At 41.8% G+C, this 22,416-nt stretch overlaps 2 protein-coding genes across 13 annotated transcripts in view; both read left to right on the top strand.

The window, feature by feature from the left end:
- Window positions 1-6,865, top strand: part of LOC139338196 (neuronal cell adhesion molecule-like) — a 72,334-nt gene extending 65,469 nt beyond the window's left edge. For 10 of the 12 annotated variants that reach the window (XM_070973176.1, XM_070973174.1, XM_070973172.1 and 7 more), the window contains 4 exons: window positions 185-346; window positions 1,062-1,193; window positions 1,909-1,987; window positions 4,636-6,865. In XM_070973176.1, coding sequence (XP_070829277.1) covers window positions 185-346; window positions 1,062-1,193; window positions 1,909-1,987; window positions 4,636-4,882 — 620 coding nt within the window. In that variant the 3' untranslated portion in view covers window positions 4,883-6,865. The remainder of the gene's footprint in view (window positions 1-184; window positions 347-1,061; window positions 1,194-1,908; window positions 1,988-4,635) is intronic. The other 2 variants (XM_070973181.1, XM_070973180.1) reach the window with 1 other exon arrangement.
- A 5,340-nt stretch (window positions 6,866-12,205) lies between these two features.
- LOC139337124 (contactin-1a-like) overlaps window positions 12,206-22,416 on the top strand; it is a 64,416-nt gene continuing 54,205 nt past the window's right edge. The window contains exon 1 of the mRNA XM_070971536.1: window positions 12,206-12,351. The gene's annotated coding sequence lies outside the window, so the exon portion shown is untranslated. The remainder of the gene's footprint in view (window positions 12,352-22,416) is intronic.

Genomic DNA, 22,416 nt, shown 5'->3' with positions numbered 1-22,416 from the left:
ATATGAATATTCCATTAATTTTAACAATCCACATCTAATATAGACAGTATTGCCTGCACTGTAATCTAATGTCAGTAGATTCTTATTAAGTAATTAGTTCCCACGATGTCGTGACCTCCATGACCCATTTGAAGTTTGCTTGCTCCTTCAAACATCCCTCTCTTCATGAACGTCCCTCCTGCAGGTGAAGCTGAAGAGGAGTGGCAGAAAGAGCTTGTGAACGGCTCTCAGAACATTGTGCTGAAGGGCTTAAAGGGGGGCCTCTCCTATAGGGTGCGTGTGGTGGCCAAAGGTCACCACGACCAGCCGCCCCTCCTCTCTGATGAGGTATTGGTGACGGTCCCAGGTGAGGCACTTCCTGGGTGGTCGCCTCCACTGTAGCCTGGCCTGGCTTAGCCTCGCACTGTGTTGTGTGTACAATGTGTAGTAGTTTGTACCGTTGTGTAATTATAATCCAGTCAAGCATGGGTTTAACCGATGTGTTGTGGCCTCTGTATGCCAGGCATGTACTGTTGTGATATAGAGACAGTGTTTAGCAGCGTGCATGATTGTGTGCAGCGTAATTTAAGTGAGTCCAGTAGATTTGGTTCTTAGAAAAAGTGAATATCATTCTCATATAGAAGTTTAATATATGTTGAGTGGTATAATATCCGACCTAATATCACCCACAGTAAACCTGCTCGTACAGTATGTGTGTCTATGTGTAAACTGTGTGTGTGTGTGTGTGTGTGTGTGTGTGTGTGTGTGTGTGTCTATGAGAAAAAGACTGATTTCCGACATCATGTACTAATGTGGTTTCAGTAATGTGCTCAAGTCACCATTAGCTTAATCTACGAGATTTCTAACTCGTCTAACACGACATTTTGCTGTAACAATAAGCAATCATGACCCACTCATGAGCTGAAATCTCTAACAAGCACATACTAAAGAGAATGACTTGATCTACTTAATACATGCTTGTCTTAGCAAGGATTCGTCGATAATTGTTTCAATTTTTCCTTCCCACCGGGAAAAGATCAAGCAGTCACAAATGTTAAGTCTTGCTCTCCTCCTCTGGCCAGCTGTGGCGAGCAGACAGGTGGACATCGCCACTCAGGGATGGTTCATTGGCCTCATGTGTGCCATTGCTCTGCTCATCCTGATCCTCCTCATTATCTGCTTCATCCAGAGGAATAAGGGAGGAAAATACCCCGGTGAGTAGGAGCACAAACACCAGCATGCACACTCTTGTACATAAGCCCACACTTTAATGCTTCATTTGCAAACATTCCTTCATCTTTAATAGGACTTAAAGATCACTTTCTCCACCAGTCTATGGTTGCCGCAATGCCAAAATATTTTTGTTCAGTTTGTTGTTATAAAGAGAAAATTTACTCTGAATGTCATAAATAGACATGCACATATCTCACTATGCTGTTTTTACGCTATAACAACTTATTTTATTTTATACTGGTGTATATTTCTCATTCCATTATTTTCTCATTACCAGAACATACTACCATGTAAAAAAGAGAGAATATTTTAATAAAATGTATTCATTTTTTTCAATAACATTTTCAATGACATTTTACAATATATCAAAATATATATGTTGTTTTAACAAGACAACATGCTCTTTGTGAGTGAATAAATCTTGCTTCTCCTTCACTTTAAAACACAGCTTAAGATGACCAAAACTGAATAATTTGGCATATAGTAATTATTATAACATGAAAAATATTTTTTTGTAGTGTTAAAGTTCTCTTGTTAAAACAGTTTTCAGTCACATTCAGTCTAGATAATGCACACAATGAAGAAAATAATATAATAATAAGTTCATACACTATTCCAAACAATATGCAGCATCACACCTTGTATTAGCCATGCCTGGTCTCTTTATAACGTAACTGCGTCTTCTTTTCTCACTAGTCAAAGAGAAGGAGGATGCACACACAGACCCAGAGTTTCAGCCCATGAAAGAAGATGACTGTACTTTTGGGGAATACAGGTGAGAGAAAGTGCTCCGGCCTCTGGAAGCCCCCAGAGCCCATTTTTACCCATCAACCCCTGCCCCGCCCCATGCTTTCTGCCCAGATCTGCTCTCTCTGGCTGGGCTGGAGCTCTGCACTCTCTCCCCTCTTCTCAACCCTTACAGTTGACCAATAACACACCCAGGATCATCAATAATAGACACAAGAAGAAGAAGAAGAAGTGCCCCTCATCTGAACCCCTATCACCGTGAAGCACAAGATTTTTGTTCTGGGTTCTGGGACGTCCTGGATGCTACTTGCATTGGACTCTCGTGTGTGTTTGCTTGATATGACATTGTGGTGTCATTTGAGAAGCAGGATTCTTCAGGTTCAAGGGATTTAGGGGTTTGGGTGTTAATTTGAAACTTATGAAAAAAATAAGCTAGATTGATTTTCAACACATCCTAAACCGACCCCGAGCATCGAATCCCATCCCAACTAATAAGCTACTCGTATGCATCCAGTGTACAGTATACATAGTATTAACACTTTGCCTAGTGACGTGCTACTTACATACACAACTCTCATAGGATTGGAAATCATTGAAGTGATCATTCCTGCTAACTTACAGCATTTATCCAGCTATGCTCGTCAGCACCCTCTTTCTAGGCTGCTTCTCCAATCGCACGCAGAATAAAGAAAAATGAAGCACTTTAATTCTGTATAGCTAGCATTTTTAAATTGTTTTTTAAAAGTCGATTTATAAGATGGTCTTGCTTTTATATTTTATATTCTTTTTGTATTATGTATACATAAAGCTGTCCTATGGATTTTATGCTGTGATAAATACATATTGATATATGAATATATAGAGAAATAATATGTGATATGCATGATGTGAAGATCTGATCTGACATATGAAACTTTGCTCTGCGCAATAACACATTGAATGGATTTATTGTTCATATATAGATATACAGTATAGAGATGCATATGGATCTTACATGAAATTATCAGCATGTTTGAGGGAAGCAGTCATCACTGAGTGTACAAGAGCTGGTTAATGCTGTTTATGACAGGCCAGTAGCCATTCTTTCATAGTAATAATTATTAAAGGATAAGGATGGTGGTATTCTATATTTTCATTATTGCAACAAATTCTTTAAATAGACCAGAAACATCGACTTCTCCAGCTTGTTTGTGGCTCTCTGCTTCAAGCCCTACTGTTGACTTAGATCTTTAAAAAGTACTGTGGCACAGAGGAATAGTCTTTGACAGCCTTTGACGCATAGTAAATATTAGTTTGCACGATTCATTTGGTCTTTTCTTGGCACTTGTTGACAATAAGAAAAATGTAGAATATGACTTATCCTTTAAAACTCATGCAGTTTGTGTAAAATGAGAGACCTATTTATACTGCAAGGGAGTCTCTCCAATGGACATTCAGAGGACAACAGTAGACAATAAATCACAAGGCAAAGTGTGTAAATATTATAGTGCCTTTGTGAGAGTATACTTTATATCCATGCTGTTTCATTAAGTTCAGCTGGAACCCAACACTATGTCAATAAAGGCATAACTTAACTCATCTGAGCTGTTCTTGTTTGACTACAGGAGAGCATACTGTAAGGTCAGACTATACATGCACATGGCTTATGTGCCTGCTAAAGTGCCACACTTAAAAAAATCCTTCTTAAGTGTGTGCGTAGTGCAATCATCCGTAGGAGGAGTGACTGTTGTGTTGTTGTGGGATCTCAGCTGGATCTCCTCATCTGCTCGCAGGGGTGTAGGTCTCAGGAAAGGTAAGGGTGATGATGGTGTGTAAGGGGGGGCTGAGGGTCATTGTTCTGTCAGTGGATAGTTGGGTCACCGTGGAGAAAAATGCTCACTGTAAAGCACCCCAGGCTATCATCAAGTTAACATTTGGTCATAAAGCCGTCATCATGTGTGCGGTGCATAGACAAGTCTCTAAGGTCACTCATCTGTGGCTTTACTGTGCTGGTTTTACCCCTGAAAAAGGCTTTTGCACACTAATTGGTATCTGTTTGCATTCAAGAACATTTCAGCATTATGATGGCTTTGTGATCTTATCTCATGTTCAACTCATGTATGTGGAATGTTTTCAAGTATCTGATATCCAAAGAAAACTTTCTTTGCAGATTTTTCATGCATTATGCCTATTTGTGATTATTATCATGCTTGCTTTGGGGGATGTTTGGCTGAAACCTTGCTTTCCAAGTTTTATTCACATCATTGCCTTGGATTTTCTGTTTTTCATCACAACCTCTGTCTGGGGGCAGGGGGGATGCTTTTGTCAGACAACACATTTACCACTTCATATTTGGTTTCAGGGGGAATTTGAACAGGGTATGATTGCTTGAGCTTTATTCCCCTGTTGCCTGATGGAAACCAACTAATCATTCATAGCTGCCGTTTTTTAGACATGGAGCAATCCAAATTCAAATTCGCTTCTTGTGCAGTGGGCAAGAATGTTCACTGTTGCATATTAATGAAAGCTGATGACTGAAAAGTAAAGATTTATTTTCAATCTGGAAAAGCCATCAAACTGTGGTGAAAGTAACTATCTGCAGTTCAGTGCTCCATCTAAAAAAGTGATCACTAATCTCCTTGTTGCATCTGTCACATCATCTCACCTGTAACACCTGCATGTTATTTTCTCCTTCAGTGACAATGAGGACCATAAACCGTTAAAAGGGAGCCGCACGCCATCTAATGGGACAGTTAAGAGAGACGACAGTGACGACAGTTTAGTTGACTACGGGGAAGGAGGAGACGGACAGTTCAACGAGGATGGCTCGTTTATCGGCCAGTATAGTGGAAAGAGTGCCAGCAGGGACACTGCTGAGGGCCACGAGAGCTCGGAGGCCCCGTCCCCTATTAATGCCATGAACTCCTTGAACTCATTTGTGTAGCCTGACAGACCAGTATGAGGTGGTGCACTGACTGCTCCATCCCCACATCTCTCTTAGAGGGCTGTTCCAACACTGCATGGCTTTATGATCACGTCTCCATCCCCCACACACGACACACAAGATGCAGACAACTTACGAAAGACGTTTATGTTTTCACTTGGAAATCTTCATGGAGAGGGTTTCAAACCTGTGCTCATTCCAGTGTATCCCGAGCAGCATTTAGGAAGGAAGTAGCTCAACCTGACATTTGATTTTAACAGTGCATGAAATACCTGATATGACCTTAAATCCATATATTACTTAACACTTTGATATTAACAGGTGTTGCATTCTTACCACAAATCTCTTATGGACTATGCAGTGCTCGTCTGAACTATATTTGTTTTTGTTATTGGTTATTATATTATCTACTATGTTCAAATAGTAACCAGTGTCTACAGTAAATGACTATTATTCCATGTATTTTTCCAACACAAGCTTGTACAGGAGTCTGTATTTAATAATGTAATTCCTCCATGTAATTCCATCATGCATTTACAAGGCAGGTCATGTACAGTGTATATATATTAAAGTGAACTATCTGCAGGCTGAATATTGGGAGCAGTGCACACTGCATGCTTGAGATTGCTGCATTGATACATCCTCATCTGGCACCACTCTGCTGTGAATGATGCGACTGCACCTATGACGGAGGAAGCTGAAATGCTGCATGGCTTGTAACATGACCTCATAACCTTTGCCCTGCATGTAACCTCCTCTTATTGAGTGTGATCTGAAGGCCAGCGGGGAACGCTGAGGGGGTGACAGCTTGCCTCAGTCCCTGCAGTGCTCCTTCAGTAGGTTGTGCCTTTTCTTCAAAACAGCGATTCGATTCTGAAGTCTCTCTCCACAGTTCAGTGGCTGGAACAGAGAGAGTTGTAGGACTGCAGAAGTCACACCCAGGGATGGATAAGATAAGCTTGAGAAGAGGACTCTGTGGAGGGAGGAATAATTCATATACTCTAGTCATCATTTTTTTTTAAAGACACCTCCCAATGCCTTGAAACACAGGACTGGCTTTGATTCCTCTGAGAAGCTAAACGCACTCACATAAAACATCATTAAAACCATGTCTGGTGCATTTTCAAAGTCTGCACTCATTATGTACAATACCCGATTGTATTTCTGCAGTGTATGAATGTATGGCTGTGTGTGTGTGTGTGTGTGTGTGTGTGTGTGTGTGTGTGTGTGTGTGTGTGTGTGTGTGTGTGTGTGCGCGTGTGTGTGCGCGCGCGCGTGTGTGTGCGTGTGTGTGTGTTTATGCAGATACAGTACATTATTCAATTCCTATTAGGCAAAAGTTGTTCACTTGTACTAACTACACTTGAGGGCCTTTGGATGGGATCAAGATTTCTTTTCTCTTAACTTGCATCAAGTTTTTTTTAAGACGTGTAGAATATTTGTTAAATTTGTAAATACCTTAATTGATTGTACAGGGACAAGCAGCTTATAAGGCAGCCTAAGAGGCAATATTGTGCATGATATGGTTTAACCTGTTGATAGGACTGTATTAAATATAGAGTACTTGTAGAGAATATATATATACATATATTCTTTTTTTTTTTCTTCTTGCTGTGCACACTGTACATTGTTCTGTAACTATCTGGACATAATATGAATTTGAATTCTGATTGTCATTTTCTGATTTGCTTGTCAGCGAGTTACATAACTTTGGTATTGAACAAGAACATGTAGGATATAGCAACAATATTAATTGATGCACAGAATTATATTATTCTGATTTGTATTGGTTCTACGCTGTCCCAACATACTGCCAAAATGATGCTTTTTTTCTGACAGTATTGCAAATGGTTTTGTATTTAAGAAACAGATTTGTACTAACAGATACTTTCTTTGTCTCTATTTAAGTTTCTCCTTTTAGTGCAAGTATGAAGCTCAAGCTACTGGAAATATAATGAATGAATAAATAATTATCTGCTTTAATTTCCGCTTTCAGACTCTTCACTCACAGTGTCATTGCCTTCTGGAAATGAGTGCTGATCTGAATGCCCTTAGATTCAGTGAGTCATAAAAAGCCCAGTTACTCAGTCTGTGCATGCTACATAACCATAAATGATTAGTTACATTCACTACCACATACCAGTAATAATAAGAGCTATTTCTGCAGGCACATAGACAAATATACTGCATTCTTGTCAATACTGATGCATCACTGTGTAATCAGCATTTTACTGCTGTAGCTTGTTGAGGTAGAGCTAGATTTAGCTTCTTTATACGCAGTTGGTGTTCACTGGTTGCCAACCGGGTTCCTCCTCCAAAGGGTCACAAGATACATCTGAGGTGTTGTCAGACAATTAATGTGGTAGGACAGAAGAAAAAACTAATTTCTGCTACACAAATCTGTTGTTATATTTTGGAATATTCTCTAATCTAAATGACACACAAATGTCAGATTTCAGCCCTCTGAAACTTTGCAGGGGCTGATAAGACCACTGTACAAATGCACATGCTACCACGTGCAATTCACACAGGCACCTACATTCTCAAACACACACCGCACAGTAACACCACCCTGTACAGTAGGCAGGGGGGCTTTGTGTAAATATGGATTCCTACACCTGCCTCAGTCTGCTTTGTGTGAAGCAGCTATAGAAAGGCCTTATGGAACACGACAGTTGGGCTACATCTTTTTGGCGCTCACTTGTGGCACTTCCACTTCCATTACAGTCATATTGTCAGGGTAATAGCGAGAGAGCAGCCCGCCATCTGGTGCATTATCACACAGCAATGGTGTCAGGAAGCGGGGAAGTCTGGTATCGAGTGTCTTAGAATTACTTTCTCTCCCTCTGGCAAGGACTCTGCCTTCTGTTCATTCAGGTACACTAATTCCTTTTTCTGACTTAAGTTGTTTGGGGACAATTCTCAGGATTGTTTGCAGTTGGCACCAGTGATTGAAAGTGGATTGCTGCTCCACATATTTATGAACTGGGCTGAAAATTATTTTTCCTTTTCAAAAATGAAGCCAAAGATAGATTTATGAAGGATGAGTGCATCCATGTGAACTGCAGATGGTTGGAGGGATGTCCATATCATTTTGAACAAGACTCCCACAGCAGCAATGATCTCAAAGACCTGACCTTCAGTCACTGGGTGATGATTCATCAGTTTGTTTGTTTGGCAGATTTTCCCTCTTGACTTTACTGCCACCTAGTGATATGAGGCAATTACACCAATGGCTGAAATAAGCAACAGGCTTTTAAATGTCATGCCAGGCACATGATTTGAACTGTCAGTAAAACAGTTTATTGACATTTTTACTGGGAAGAGACAACAATGAAAATCTTATACAGAGGCCGTAGTTGGACCATGCCATAAAATCAAATCACAATATGCTGAATTACCTTACATTTTGGCTGATGGTCTGTAAGCCTATGAATTTATATGGCCCTCTGTTGACATCCCCAGCTCTCATTACAAAAGCTTCCTGTAAGAGGCTTAGCTATTTATTTTTCATGGCAACAAAATCACATTATTTGTCCAGCAATTGGTGATCATTGCCACCAAACCAGCAGCTGCCCCATTACCCTTCTGAACTCCTCCCAACCCCCCTTCCTGCCAACCCCTCCTTCCATCATCTCATTCCTCATCCAGCCCTCAGTGGATTCGGCTGTTCGTCTGCTACAGCATCCATTATCCATTCCCACCTCCTCTGCGTCCAGCTCCTTGATTTACTGCTGGGCGGAAAGCCTCGTTTGAATTGATCTATAGCAGGTTTTTATGTCTACCTCCTGTCTGCTTTCAATAGGGAAAAGGATCATTACATGGTCTCATAGTCCTGCTTCCAAACAACCTGGGATCTTTAAAGTGCATCATTTGCATCCCAGAAGCTTCCCAAAAAGACATTATGCAGAATAAAGGATATCAAAGGCAGGTGTTAGAAAAACACGATCATTTAGTTTCTGATATTTGTTGAGACTGTGTTGAGCTTACTTAGATGTAAGTGGCAGAGTCTTTGTGTCTTTATGCAAATTTGCCCTTTTCTGATGCTTTGAGAGCTGAGGAGGATAATTGTTTATGATTGCTCTGTGACATTTCAATATGGCTGACGAAGGGTTTGCCAACACACACCCTCACCGACACACACACACACACATCTGTCAAGACCAAGCTGCTTGGAGCTTGAAAGGTAGGTTTGGTTTGCTTGGGATAGAAACCCCTTCTGTGGGAGGGAAATCACCCCTTCCAGCGTCATTTCTTCACCAGTGTTTCTATCAACCCAAGGAGACTGTTTTCCCTGGGGGGAGGCGGTGAGCTGATATGGCGGCAGATAGCGTTCCTCCTGTTGGATGGATGCTACATAAAGTGAAAGTGCTTTGTTCTATCGATCTGACGCTCTCTATCAAGCCCCCTCCCCCTTTTTATCATGATAGCACCAGGATTATAACCCTCTCCACCCCCTGATTCCTATTCCCCATGCAACCCCCACCCTTGTCCCATGTGTATTTGGACTGGGTGGATGGTGGTGGGTCAGTGTGTGTGACGGGGGGGAGTACCTTTGTATGAGCCCCTGTGGAGATCATTGGAGCTAAATCATGTTTACCCTCAACCCTCCCTCTACCTCCTCCACCTCCCTCCTCCTGCTCCTCTGCCAGGCAGATAGATGACAGCCACCTATTCTTTCCTCCAGACAGCAGGGTGTTTGCTGTTCCTCTTATCCACCCCAGAGACCGGCCTTGTAACAGTGTTATTCACCAGCAGGATCCGTCTCTATTTGCACTGTCACGTTGTAAGAGGAGCAAAAGTGTTTGTCTGAGGGTTGAATACACCTAGATCCTGGATAACAAAATAATATCCTTTTGGGCCCAGTATTACACTGTTGTACTGAATTCCTTTGGCTTGTCTATCTTCTGTGGAGCGATATATTTTTCTCATGCATCCCCCCGGGCTGAAGATAATAACTTTTTATGTATCAAAAACAGCTCCCATCTCAAAGGAAACAATGCTATTCTGATGAAATCTATGAATAATAGCCTTTAGGGAACAAAACAGCAACACCTTGACAGGAGCTGTAACCTTCATGTAAAGTCAGTTTCTGATCACATTATTAACTTCTTTGATATGTTTCCCCAAATTCATCCAAGGGGGCTAAGTCCTTCAATTAATTCTACCCTGCTCTTTCTCTAAGGTTTTTGCATTATTTATGGGCCTCCGCCACAGCACATTATTATTTGCTGTGTGGTGTTTACATCCAAGATTTAAATCTAATCCCAGGGGTTTGAGATGGTCTCATGTTTGGACTGACACTCAGGCCAGGCTTTATAATTAGTGGAGGTGCCCTTTTGATATCTGCCTGATGAAAAACTGGCTGACGGTTAACACGCAGGCAGCACTCATCTACCCCTGGTGGTGTTCAGCCATGCAAACACATATATCTGCTCATGTTTTGACATTTCTGGCTCTGAGACTGTTGTTGCTTTCCCAAAACAATGCAACATAATTACATTTGTGCAGCTTGAAGCACTGAAAAATTCAGTGAAAGGCAAAACTCTGTAGAAAAAACATTACTAACTCTAATTCAAAAACCTTCCTGTCAACATTTTTTACAGGGACTATTTTTCTTTGAAAGCAGTTCCAGCTGCAGCCTCTAAGTGCACACATGGCTTTGTGTTTTTCAGTGTAAAATTAAACTGAACAATCTAAATCACCTTTTAGGGAATAATAGTCTTATATTTGTCTATGCTTCAGGTTTCCCCTGTTAAACAAAACACTAGGTTATCTCTGATATCCCTCCAAGGTATTTAATGAGAATCAGGGACAGAAAAGTTGACTTAAGTGTCCACTTGGGGTCACAAGTTGAAGCACAAAACAGTCTTTATTTGGCCAAAATTTGAAAAATACAGTCATTACAGGGAACGCACTCAGACATGTAAACAAAACTGAAGCAGACAATCTGGTTAAAAGGTGAATGCTTGGTGGTGACTATATAATACTGGGGCTGATGACTGATGCAAAGCAGGTGTGCAGACAGGAGTTTGGTCAGGTGATTGCAGTTTTGTGGCACAACAGATGTCCTGTTCTTTCATTCATGTGCATCAGTTATTCATTCCAGGGGACTAATAATGTGATCAAAGTATATTGTTAATCTGTGTGCAGGTTAATAATTCAATAGTTCAGGTTAATAATCAGGAACAGAATTTTTTATCGTGAGCACAGTTTATGTGCCATTGTGTCAATTTGGGAACAACAAAAGCAACTCTACTGTCTCTTCAGTGAAGATATGCCACCAGCTGTGATACCTTTTTGATAGTGATGGACTGTACAGTTATGTTAAAGTTAAGTGTCATCAACAAGATAAACTGTACCTCTGCCCAACAGCAAGCACCAGTTAGTTAACAAATGGCTGGTAAACAAACCCTCTATCTATAAGATAGTCTTGTCAGTAGCTAGTGGAGACTGAACCAAAGTGGTAAGAGGAGACTGAATTTTGGACTTAAATTTATTACGTGGCCAGAAAGAGGACTTCAAATGAAGGCTACTTGCTAGCACATCTGATGGATTTCAAAGTAGGCAACTGTTTGCTAACATTATGCTGAAGCTGTGTAGTTTATTTGATTGTTTTAATGTTAGTTTGCCCTGAGAGTGGCATGGAAATCATTCAGCTCTTATTCAGCATTACTTAACAATAACTGCTACAACTACCATGACTGATATAACGTTAAATTAATAATGAAGATACATAGCTACCGTGACAGCTAGCTACCCTGCTAATATTAGCTAACTGACTAGCTAGCTAAGATACAAATTATAGCTTAGCTAGCAGCTGACTTCAGAGGTAAAACGTTAGCTAACAGTGGCTGTAAACTGTGAGGTTATCTTTGCTTTCAGTAGAATGATATGAATATGGTTTCAAGCAACTTTATATATTGTGGATGGCATGTATATGACTGTAAGATTATGTCTGTCTCCCTATGAAATTACATGTTTCGGGGGACACTGGGAGTCAGTGATTTCTACTGTGGGAAAAAGACCTAAGATGTGCATATTATAGCTAACAGAAAATGAACTAGTATCAAACTGGTAGTTTTAATCTGTAGTGGACAAAAGGCATCCCATAAACGTTACTGGGTGTGCTCACATACTGCGGCAAAGTTTGATGAGCATTGACTTTTTTTTTTTTTTTTTTTTTTTTAATATGTTCCTCAGATCATCCTGGCATGTTGGGGAACCTGCTGATGGAACCCAGGAGGAACCCGGACACCACTGTGAGAGCCACTGCTCCGTGGTCCTGTGGAACAAGGAGGTGTAGCGCCCCCCTAAGCTGACAGTCGTAACCCTTCATCCAATGCGCGGGGACAGGACCGCTGCTCTGTCAGTTCTTTCCCCGCTCTTGAGCGCCCGGCGATGCGGTGCTGAGCAGGTGTGAGCATCGTGAAGGACACACGCACGGACGCATTTGCCCGCTACGGAAGGTAAGGACACGGGAAGCGCTGGACAGATATTGTGAAAGGTGATCATTTCATTTTATTTCCAGAGTAGCCGGGTGCTGCATTTTGACAGCTGGGAAATCAGTGTTGTTTACAACATATTGAGTGGGATGCGCGGATGGGATGGAGCCTATGTAGCCCACCGCATTGCAGAATCGCTAAGGATTTGGGTATCGAGAAACTGCCTTTTTTGTGTGTCGTAGTGACAGATGCAGAGAGATACCGTGCGTGCAATATCTGACTTCTCGTGGCGTGGTGAGGATGATGCTGTTACATGATCTGCTGCACATCCTGGCATGTACTTCCCTCCCCAAAAAATAGTCCATGCACAGAGCGGATGTAATGATGGTGCGATGTGTTCCAGCAATATATAGCACATCTGCTTTAAAGTAATAAGTCTGAGTATTGCATTGATTAGACAGCGCCGGAGGCCATAGCCTAACAGCGCCGCACATACCGATGATTCAAACTGCCGCCTGCCTTATAGCCAAGAGATTAGGAAGGACCATACGACTGTAAACACTTTCATCTGGGGTGGAACTAAAACGCATGTCCTGGTGTTAGTGCCGCGATTGAGACATATAGTTGGGCTCTGTCATCTTTGCTGGCAGACTGAGCCGTGGTGCTTAGTAATGGCCCAGTGGCAGGGTTATTCTGTCAGGATGTCAGGTGCTGGAGAAGGTGTCATGGGCGCGTCCACACTCGCCAGACTAGGCTTCAGTGGAGAGAAACTGTTCGTGCTACATGTTGCCAAAGTAAGGTTTAGTGACTGCCAGAAGTCCTGCAGGGATTTTCATGCGGTCCTCATCATTTTGTTATATGATAAAGAGTTAATTTTTCTATATACATCCTCATTGTTGACATTGTGAAAAGGATGGCACTGTAATTATAATCTCACTCAAGTCATGCAACTATGCACTGATTGATTGTGAACTACAAAAATCGTAGACATTACTCTAAAATATTGCATTGCTCTTCAGCATCTATATTGGGGTCATTGAAAGAAAGTTGCTGCCATGTCAGGTAGCATGGTGAAGTCTGTCTGAAACTCAAGATGTTGCCCACATGACCACCCTATCTCATAATGGGTTGATATTTAGATAAAGTACGGTCATAATTTTCATTAGGTTGTTCAGTAGTCGCTTGAGTGCATGGCTTTGTGCACAGCTCCCTGCAACAGACAGCAGAGTATCCTGTGGTCTAATGAGCTCATAATTGCCATTCATGATGTGATCAGTAATAACACCAAACTATTATGACATCTAATGGGCTTCTTTGTTTGCCATTCACAGGTCTAGAGTTGTTTTGCTTTGCGACAGGCACAGCTGACTGAATCAGAACCTGGTATTTTGGATTATGGGTCTAACATCAATATATTAATGTAGGTTTCTGAACATGTTAAATGGCACTTAGTTCTTTTAAGATCTCCTTTCCGACGATCCACTGATAAATGTCTGGCCGCTTTCTGATCCTGGGCAACGTACACTTAAATGTTTCTGACCCAAATTTTCATTTGTGCTTTCTTTGGCATTCAGTGCCATGTGTGAGAGTCGTCACTGTGTGTTTGTCTTGACTGAATCAGAGCCATAAATGTGGCACAAAATGTCAGAGGGATTCCATGGCTGCCTGTCAGGTGGAGCACTTTATGAATCTTGTAAGCCTGACTGCTGCTAATGCATCCTGTGCTGTCCTGTGTACACCCTGAGGACAGACCCTCTCCTTCATGCTCGGAGAATGAATTTACTTTGCTCAGAAGTAGGCTAACCTACTGCATGCAAGACATCATCTTACATTTTTACACCCCTTGCTCTATAACGAAATATGTAGCATATAGAGTTTCGTAATAAGCTGTTCCCTGCCAGCACATTGGTTGTGGGGTTTGCACAGCGTGCACGACGAGGAACTTTTTACATAACACAGCACGAGATATGGCTGTTCCATGATGCATTTCAAGGCTACAGCCTCAGCCTCCATTAGTGTCACAGTCAAAGATTCAACATAACCGTACACTTTGGTTTGAAGCATCAGTCGCACACATCTATCATGTAGGTAGACAGGCTGACCTCACCTGAGGCAGAATATAGGACTGTCTTCAACCTCCTCATCTCCGCCTCACGTGAGTGTGAAGTTGGTAGACTTTTTACTGCAGATCTGTCCAGTGCATGAAGAGTTTTTCCCCATGTCTGTTAACATTAAAATCTTCATAATTATAATTTTGGTGCTCAAAGCAGAACCTTCGATATTTGCCATCCAAGATTAAGGCTATTTAGGGTCGTTTTAGGAGATTAGATTTGTTTCCAGATGTCCTTCCAAGCCCTGGGCGACAAATTCTTGGGCAGAGAGTCAAAGCATTAGCTGGAGAGAAGAAGATTTTGTGTGTGATTTTGAAGAGACTCTAAACTGATTGGCAGTGTTGGCATCTGGGAGCAACAGGGCTAGTTTGTTAGGCACTGTTTGTTCTGTCATACTGCAGTCTCAGTCACGCTGGAGGGAAAAAACTGGTTTCATTGTTGAAGTGAATGATATAGCAAGACGAGACAGTCCATGCACATGAACATTTGTGGGCAGAAGCACACACTCATACAAACACAAGCCCTCTGTGTACAAGTGCTTTTCTCCGTCCTGCTGACAAAACATACGATGCTCTTGTCTTGATGCTTCCTTTAGATTGCTCAGCAATTTACACACCAGTGATCAATAGAGAGATCCACTAATGGTACAGCAGTGAGGCAGAGACATGACGTGTTCTGTGTTTGCCTGGAGACAGACCTCTCCTCTGTTCATGCCTGAGGAGGAGAAAGGGCTTCAGTCCCCATCTGCCATCTTTGGCTGTCTGAGTACTAGTTGCACTAGGCCTGCCATTGATTTTCCTCCTGTGGACTGCTCCCTGCTCTCTGCATGCATGTGACCCTATAGATCTTATGTGCAGGGACTGAGTGAAGTGGGGGAAAACGCAGAGACACTGTGCACATTTGTATCCCACTTGTTGATTATCCATCTAATTTGTGCAATGTTAGACCAAACTGTAAATGTAGGTCTTTTGCAAGGCTTTGTAACCATTATGTTCCTAGCCTTTTGTACAATGGTGATTGCTTGGTAGGAGTAGGTAGGAAAGATGGCCATGCAGGTTAGAACTAAATGACAAGTCAATCCATGGATTAGTTGACTGACAGCTATTGAGGCTATTTTGAAAATCGTTTTTTTTTTAACCAAAAAAATCAAACACCTGGTTGTTCTGGCTTCTCATATATAAGAAATGCTGCGCTTCTCATCACTGATGTGACAGTAAACTGAACTCTGGTCCGTGTATTTCAGAATTTTGTGATATTTTATTGACCAGTTGATCAAAAATAACGGACTGAATAATTGGTAATGAAAATAATCCTTCGTTGCTGCCTTAACGCAGCAGCTAACATTAGTAGCTAGCTGTATCTTTTAAGCACCTTAGGTTGTTTTACGTCCCTCTGAAGTCATTCACTGAATAAGGTTTTGTTACCTGGGCTGATGTTGTATTTCTGGGGCCACTGTTTCCTATTTGAATCTAATGATATGATCTCGAATGGTTGCCTCCGGCACTTCAGGAGGCTGGTTACTTTAATGCCAGACCGCAAATTAATAATTATTCAGCCACACTGGATTAAAGTTGTTTTAGTGTGTGTGTGTGTGTGTGTGTGTGTGTGTGTGTGTGTGTGTGTGTGTGTGTGTGTGTGTGTGTGTGTGCGCATGTATCTGAGCGTGACTCATTTAGCTCTTCTTCAGTCCATGATTACTATCTTCCATATCAACATTCAGGATAAAATGCAGCCTGCATTAAAGGCATTTTGTTGATTTACACAAATTCAGCTCAGTTCTGAAAATAGAAATGGATTTATTTAATATCAACCACTTTTTGCCTATTTATAGCATTAAAGCTCTTGGAGAAAGATGCTATTCATTTACTGACAAGATAAAAAAGATGGTTTGAAAGAAATGGCTTGGTTGTAAAACATCAAGAGCCAAACTCCCCTCAAGATATGACTTGGTGTCTTTTATCATTGGACATTTAATCTGTTCTTCTTGTTATCAGTGTGATTTTGTTTGTTGATAAAGTGCCTCAGTGGTTTGTCCTCCGGTTTGTCTGCCAAAGTGATGTCTCATTCAAAATCAGATTTGCATTCCATTAAGATAATGTGGACCGGACAAGCTGGTAATGTTCAGAAATGGGCCGGTATCTCCCCCTGCCACTCACAGGGCCACTCACAGGATGACATTGATCAATGTCATCAAAGTGTTGGCAAGAAGGTTCGCGTGTTCTGTTGGGTGCAGCCGAAGAGTTTAACTCCTCAGAATCATAATTGAAATAATACTGCTAAAAAATAATCAAGATTGCTTTATGAAGGAGGTCACTGATGAACTGGGTAATGACTGATTTACTAAATGATGAGTTTATTGGTTTACAGGCCATCTGTGTGCGTCTAGTGATTATAAATGTTGAATTTAAATTAATGAATTGAAGACATTATTTTGGCCACATTTAAGAACAGTTAAAATCTGTAACTAGGTTACCTTGGACAGTATTTCACTTCTTTTCTCTTGTCGCTCTGTTCCCTCTGAGATATTTTTAGACTTTACAATCAAAGTAAATCTTTTGGGATTTAGGGACTCAATTAGAAGGAGATTACAAACGTGTGCCCTTCGCCTGCTAATTTCTGTTAACAGCATGATCCACCATTTGAATTTTTTTCATATAATGTTTGACTTCCTTCATTACAGTGTCATCACAGAAAATTGTTTGTTTGCTTATTAGCAGGGCAAACCTTATCAGTCTTCACTGGGATGAATTCAATTTCCACAGTAATATCAAGAGTTATTTGCTCATCAAATAACTAATGGCCTTGTTGTAGTTGTTAACTAGTGCTAAAGAGGTTTGTATTTAATGATGATAAGAAGTAAAAGTGACTGTACTGCAAGGTTAACAAGTTCAGAGGACAGTTTTCTCTAATTAAGTAGTCAATTTTAAGTATCTTAATGTGAATGGGTCTCAATTAAACTACTCCTCAAAGAGTCAGATTGCCTCTTGTGAATTTGTTTAACATTTCACTGAGCAGAAATATTGTATTACACACAGTGGACTGACTTCTCACATGGGAGTCTTGAGCCATCTGTTTTTACACCTTTGTAGATGCAGCAGACACGTTGTTTACTGGGCTGTTGAGACTGTGCAGTCAGACAGCACTATACCTATGCTATTTTGGTCCTGTAAGAAATGGCTTTCAATTTCATGCAATTTGGAAAGCAGTGGAGTGTTTCTGATTTATTCCCTGGGATTTCAGTGTTGCAATGTAGAACACTTCTACAAGTTGGCAACAAGTAAATTCCTGTAGACTGAAAGAAATGAAATCTGTTGAGATGTTTTCGCATTTTTCTTGGCGTTACGAAACATATTGTGAAAGTCCAGTTCAAATTAATGACAGAGCTTGATTGTGAAGACCTTAGCAAGTATGTTGGAACATTAAAGCTGCAGTAGGCAAGATGGAGAAGAGCAGACTCGGCCTGAAAATTTGAACCAACACAAGTTCCAGGTCACTCCCCCTCCCTCTCTGCTGCACTCATGCCCTGCCTCCAAGCCCCTCCTCCCTGCAGCGTCTGCGCGGCTGCCATGACAACCAGTAACATTAGCCTTAGCATTGGAAACAAGCTAACTCTGCCCAGCCGCCACATCACAGTCGCTAACATACCATACACGCTGTGGAGTGTTACTGTAACAATCACCATATTAGCTTCATGGTTATTTGTTGTCTTAGCTGTATGTGCTGTTGTTGGCAGCGGCAGTATGGGCACTTCCTCCTTTGCAGGTGGCTGTTGCTCCGCCATAGCTTTCACTTGCCTCCTGATGCCGCTCACAGAGCTGTTTGACTGAGCGGCAGCATGAGCGGAGGGAGGGGGCAGTTCACAGCATGTGTGAGTAGTGATTGACAGATTTTGTGTCGGGCGCGGTGGATTCTTGCAAATCGCAGTAGGAGCAGTAGGTGGGACCAATGGAGCCGTTTTTTTTTTTCTTCACAGATTACATGTTTCATGTACTGCTGTCTGGGCATAGGACAGTTTTAGCAAATATGACAAAAAAATACTTTTATACAGGTTGCCTGCTGCAGCTTTAAGAGAAAGCTTTGTGGAGATGTTTTTGGATGACTAAAGGTTGGAACAAAAATAATCACCGTTGTTTCTGGCAAATACGTACCTACACAGCTATATTCCCTGTGATAAAGTAATTAATTCAATAATCTTACCATGAAGCCTCGTATTTAGGATCATTATAAAGATTAAATTACCTCTGTGTCCTTCATTATTGATATTCCTAGTAACGGACAGCATTGTTTTGGACTTAATCCTGTTTAATCTGCGTTTGTCATGGGGTTGCAGAAGCTTACTGTACGTTTCAACAGCTCGTGCTGTTATCTTATACTGCCAAGGATAAAGAACAAGCCCAATGGTGCAGGAAACTATCCAATTAGGTACAAAAGCATCTTCCTCGTTGGGGCCAAGCCACTCTTGGGGCCTTTGAGCAAGGCCTGTTGCTATGGTGCTGGGATCATGTGTGGAAGACAAGTACACACCTTCAGCTACGTGCTAGTTCAGCATTCGAGGCTCCCAAGCATAACAACACTCCTCTGCTTATACAGTCACCTTTCATGTATACTGTTTGATGTTTTTCATGGTAACCCAGCGTATGTTGCCTCACAGTGATGATGCATGCTGGATGCTGTTGACAGCTCAGCTCTGTTACTGCGATAGTATATTTAACTGGAGTCATGAACTCCCCGCCAGTTGTGTGTTAAAAATAATGAAAGACTGAGGGGGTCAAAGGGGACCCTTGCACTAATCAGAAACGTCCTTGGTGAGAAGCGTACTAGTTCTTTAGCTGGCTGACCCCAAATCTTCTGTGGGAAGGTCTGTATGTGTGAGAAGTGTATGGAAAATAGACGGCTAATCGCACAGAGAGCCCAAAGGGGAAGGCCTCCTGGCACGTGGAGCGAATACTGAGGAAGCTGAGCTCTTGGGAAGCCTCATTATACATTTAGGGGCGTCCTGTTTTCCCTCTCTCTGGACAGCTGGACAGCTAAATTGTTTGTGGATCAATAGTTTAGCTTCCTACTGGCTCCACAGAGTGAGTGAAGTGCATTTAAACCCAAGAAATCCCATTACACTTGGCAGAGGTGGGAAGCATAGCACTAGGGGCCTCAGCAAGTGCTTATTGCTATGCCCATTATTCAATCTCCCTGTTTGTTTACCTGCAGTGCGTCTGCTGAGACCATCCACAGTCATTTTACTCTCAGGTTATCTCATTTTTTTCAACTTCCATTTTCTTTCTTACACAGTTTCTTCCATAAATATGCCATGATATTCCCATGCTTTTTTTAAAAGCTGTAGGCTCTGTATCTTTCAATCTTTCATCGGATGCTGTATTTTCCAGGACACTACCTATAACTGAGAGATCTTCTCTAGCAGGATTGATTGTAAGACATAAGGCTGTGTTGAGTTCCCGTCCGGACTAACTGATTGTATATTAATGCGGCTTATTATGACTGGAGCCTTGCTGCAGCCTTTCTGTATTGATTCAGCGCTTATTTAGAATGCCTGTTGTTTTTCAGTTCAGCTTTGGCTATGTAAAAGGCAGAGAGAGAAAATGGGTAGAGAAGGAAGGGGGTTTGGGAGTATAATGAGACACAGAGAAGAACAAAAAGTTTGGAGCCCTCCCCTCATTCCTTAGATCAGTGTAACCAGAAATAAAAGCTGTGGCTGGTGCAGGCTCTGGGCTGGGGGCCGCCGCTGTCCTCCCCTGGCTCACTTGCTGCGCTGCCGGTGTATTTTGTGTTTCTCTGGTCAGCCTCCGAGATCCTGGGCCCTAGGCTGCATCTCGACATGAAGAGCCCATTGATGTAGGCAACATTAGCATTCGGTGTAGGCGAGCACGACAAACAGGTTGGTTTCCCATTTCACACTGACAAACCTGTTCTCTCTGGATTCTCTAAAAGGGTTTCAAATCAGCCCTCTTGTTGCATAGCTAATGAGATTGGATAAAAGAGGTCAGACAATGCTTATGTAGCCCTCTTCAGTCCAAGCAGTGTACTCTTTGTACAAGGCCTTGACCTGCCAACTGCCACGTCAGGGCAACACTTCTTAGCTGGCATGACACTGTCACATCTGGCTCGTAAACTCACATGGTGATGTAACCACCTGCGTCATGTTTTCTGTATGTGCTAGTGGGACAATACACCAGCACTAATAGCTTCCGACAAACTACCCTAAAATGTCCCTGAACAAAAGCTGTTCTTTCCAGTTGGCATATCATTATTCAGATCTGAACCCAGCTTTTGGAGGGAGTCTGCCTGACTTATGCATGAGACTTGTGCACTAATTATGCCGCAGATTCTTTTCCTTGGCTCGGTTTGTAGCTGCAGGAGCGTCTGTTGCAATCTGCTAACTCATGGTGCTGACATTATTCTCACGATTTTACTTAACAACAGCAAATTGCCCCTGAGAAGAAGCAGCTAATATTACCCCATGAAAAATAACACTTTCGATCTTGGTGTTTACCGTCTCTGTGTTTTAATTATCATGAGTCAGACTGCTGCTTGAGCAAGTCATCCTGGTGCCAAGAGAGAGAAGTGGAGGGAGAGAAGGGGAAGCCGGCTTCCTAATTACAGATCTTTTTCTTCTAACACTGGACATTTCAGTCTTAGCATGGAGGAATGTATACAAACGGTAAACAGGCAGATAATGAAGATGTGAGTGAAGATACCACCCTTTTCATTCTCATTATTGGCCGTCTAGACTGAGGGAGGTGCCAGCAATCTCAACATCAATTCCCTGTCGGTCTGAAAATATCTCTCACATTATTCCATGGAGAAAAATAAGCCATGCATGCATATTAATAGAGTTATTTGTTCAGAGTTCAGTAGGACAGCCTCCATACTGTATGTGTCAGCCCCGTGGTGTCCGTAGTATGGCAGCTAGTGTCACTGGGTGGATTATTCATGAAGAAGGTGTAATGGCAGTGAGTGAAGGAAAGGGCATCCAGAGGTGAATCTGACTCGGACTAAGAGCACTGAATCCTTTTTTACTGTGCTGTTTTCACACACACACACACACACACACACACACACACACACACACACACACACACACACACACACACACACACACACACACACACTGCTGACTCTTATCTGCAACACACAGCTCCACTCATGCTGCACACATAGGGCCATAGTGTGTGGAGGGCATACGGAGTGAAGGGCACAGCGTCGCAGTCAGGCAAGCACACATACACCCTCTACACACACTCACAAACACAATGGATGGAAAGAGGAGGCGTTGTACTTTCTTAATTCCCCTGCAGCAGAGGACAACAAGACAAAGCAAACCACTGCTCTTCGATATAACTGAAGGGGGATGGAAACTGCGACATGTTGAGAGACTGCTGGAGTACTTAATGTTATTCACAATGACCCATGACCAACCCGATTATGATTTGACTCCAGTACAATGAAATGAAAAGGCTGCAAAAAATGAATGCCTGCAACTCACTGCATATATTAGACATCGCTCTAAATAATTTAATGAATCATTTCCAGCGAAGGGTTTTTCAAACAAGACACAAAACTGCAAATACTATCACTGATTTAAAATTAGACATAAGTAAGAAATGTTATTATGCTGGTTTGACATTTCAGGAAGGTGCAGGTGCCTACCACCTCTTATTATCACATTACTGTATGTCTCGCACAAAAAACAAAGTTTAAAATTGACAAAATGTTGGTTTTATGGACTATATTCTAGCCTGTCTTTATGCTAAGCTAAGCTAATTGTCGCCTATGTTTGGGTTTTGTTAACTTTTTACTGGTACTGATTCCTAGAATTTGATACCAGTTCCAAATTGTACCTTTTCTTTTGGTACTTCACTTTCTCTGTGACAGCAAAAGGTGTCTGTAATGTTGTTGTTGTTGTCTTTACTAAAACAATGCTTGCATACTGTAATATTTCCCCATAAATAGTATGCAATTCACA

This window comes from Chaetodon trifascialis, chromosome 10 (assembly GCF_039877785.1).
Source record: "Chaetodon trifascialis isolate fChaTrf1 chromosome 10, fChaTrf1.hap1, whole genome shotgun sequence".
NCBI lineage: Eukaryota > Metazoa > Chordata > Actinopteri > Chaetodontiformes > Chaetodontidae > Chaetodon > Chaetodon trifascialis.
This window is presented reverse-complemented; position numbering and strand designations above follow the sequence as displayed.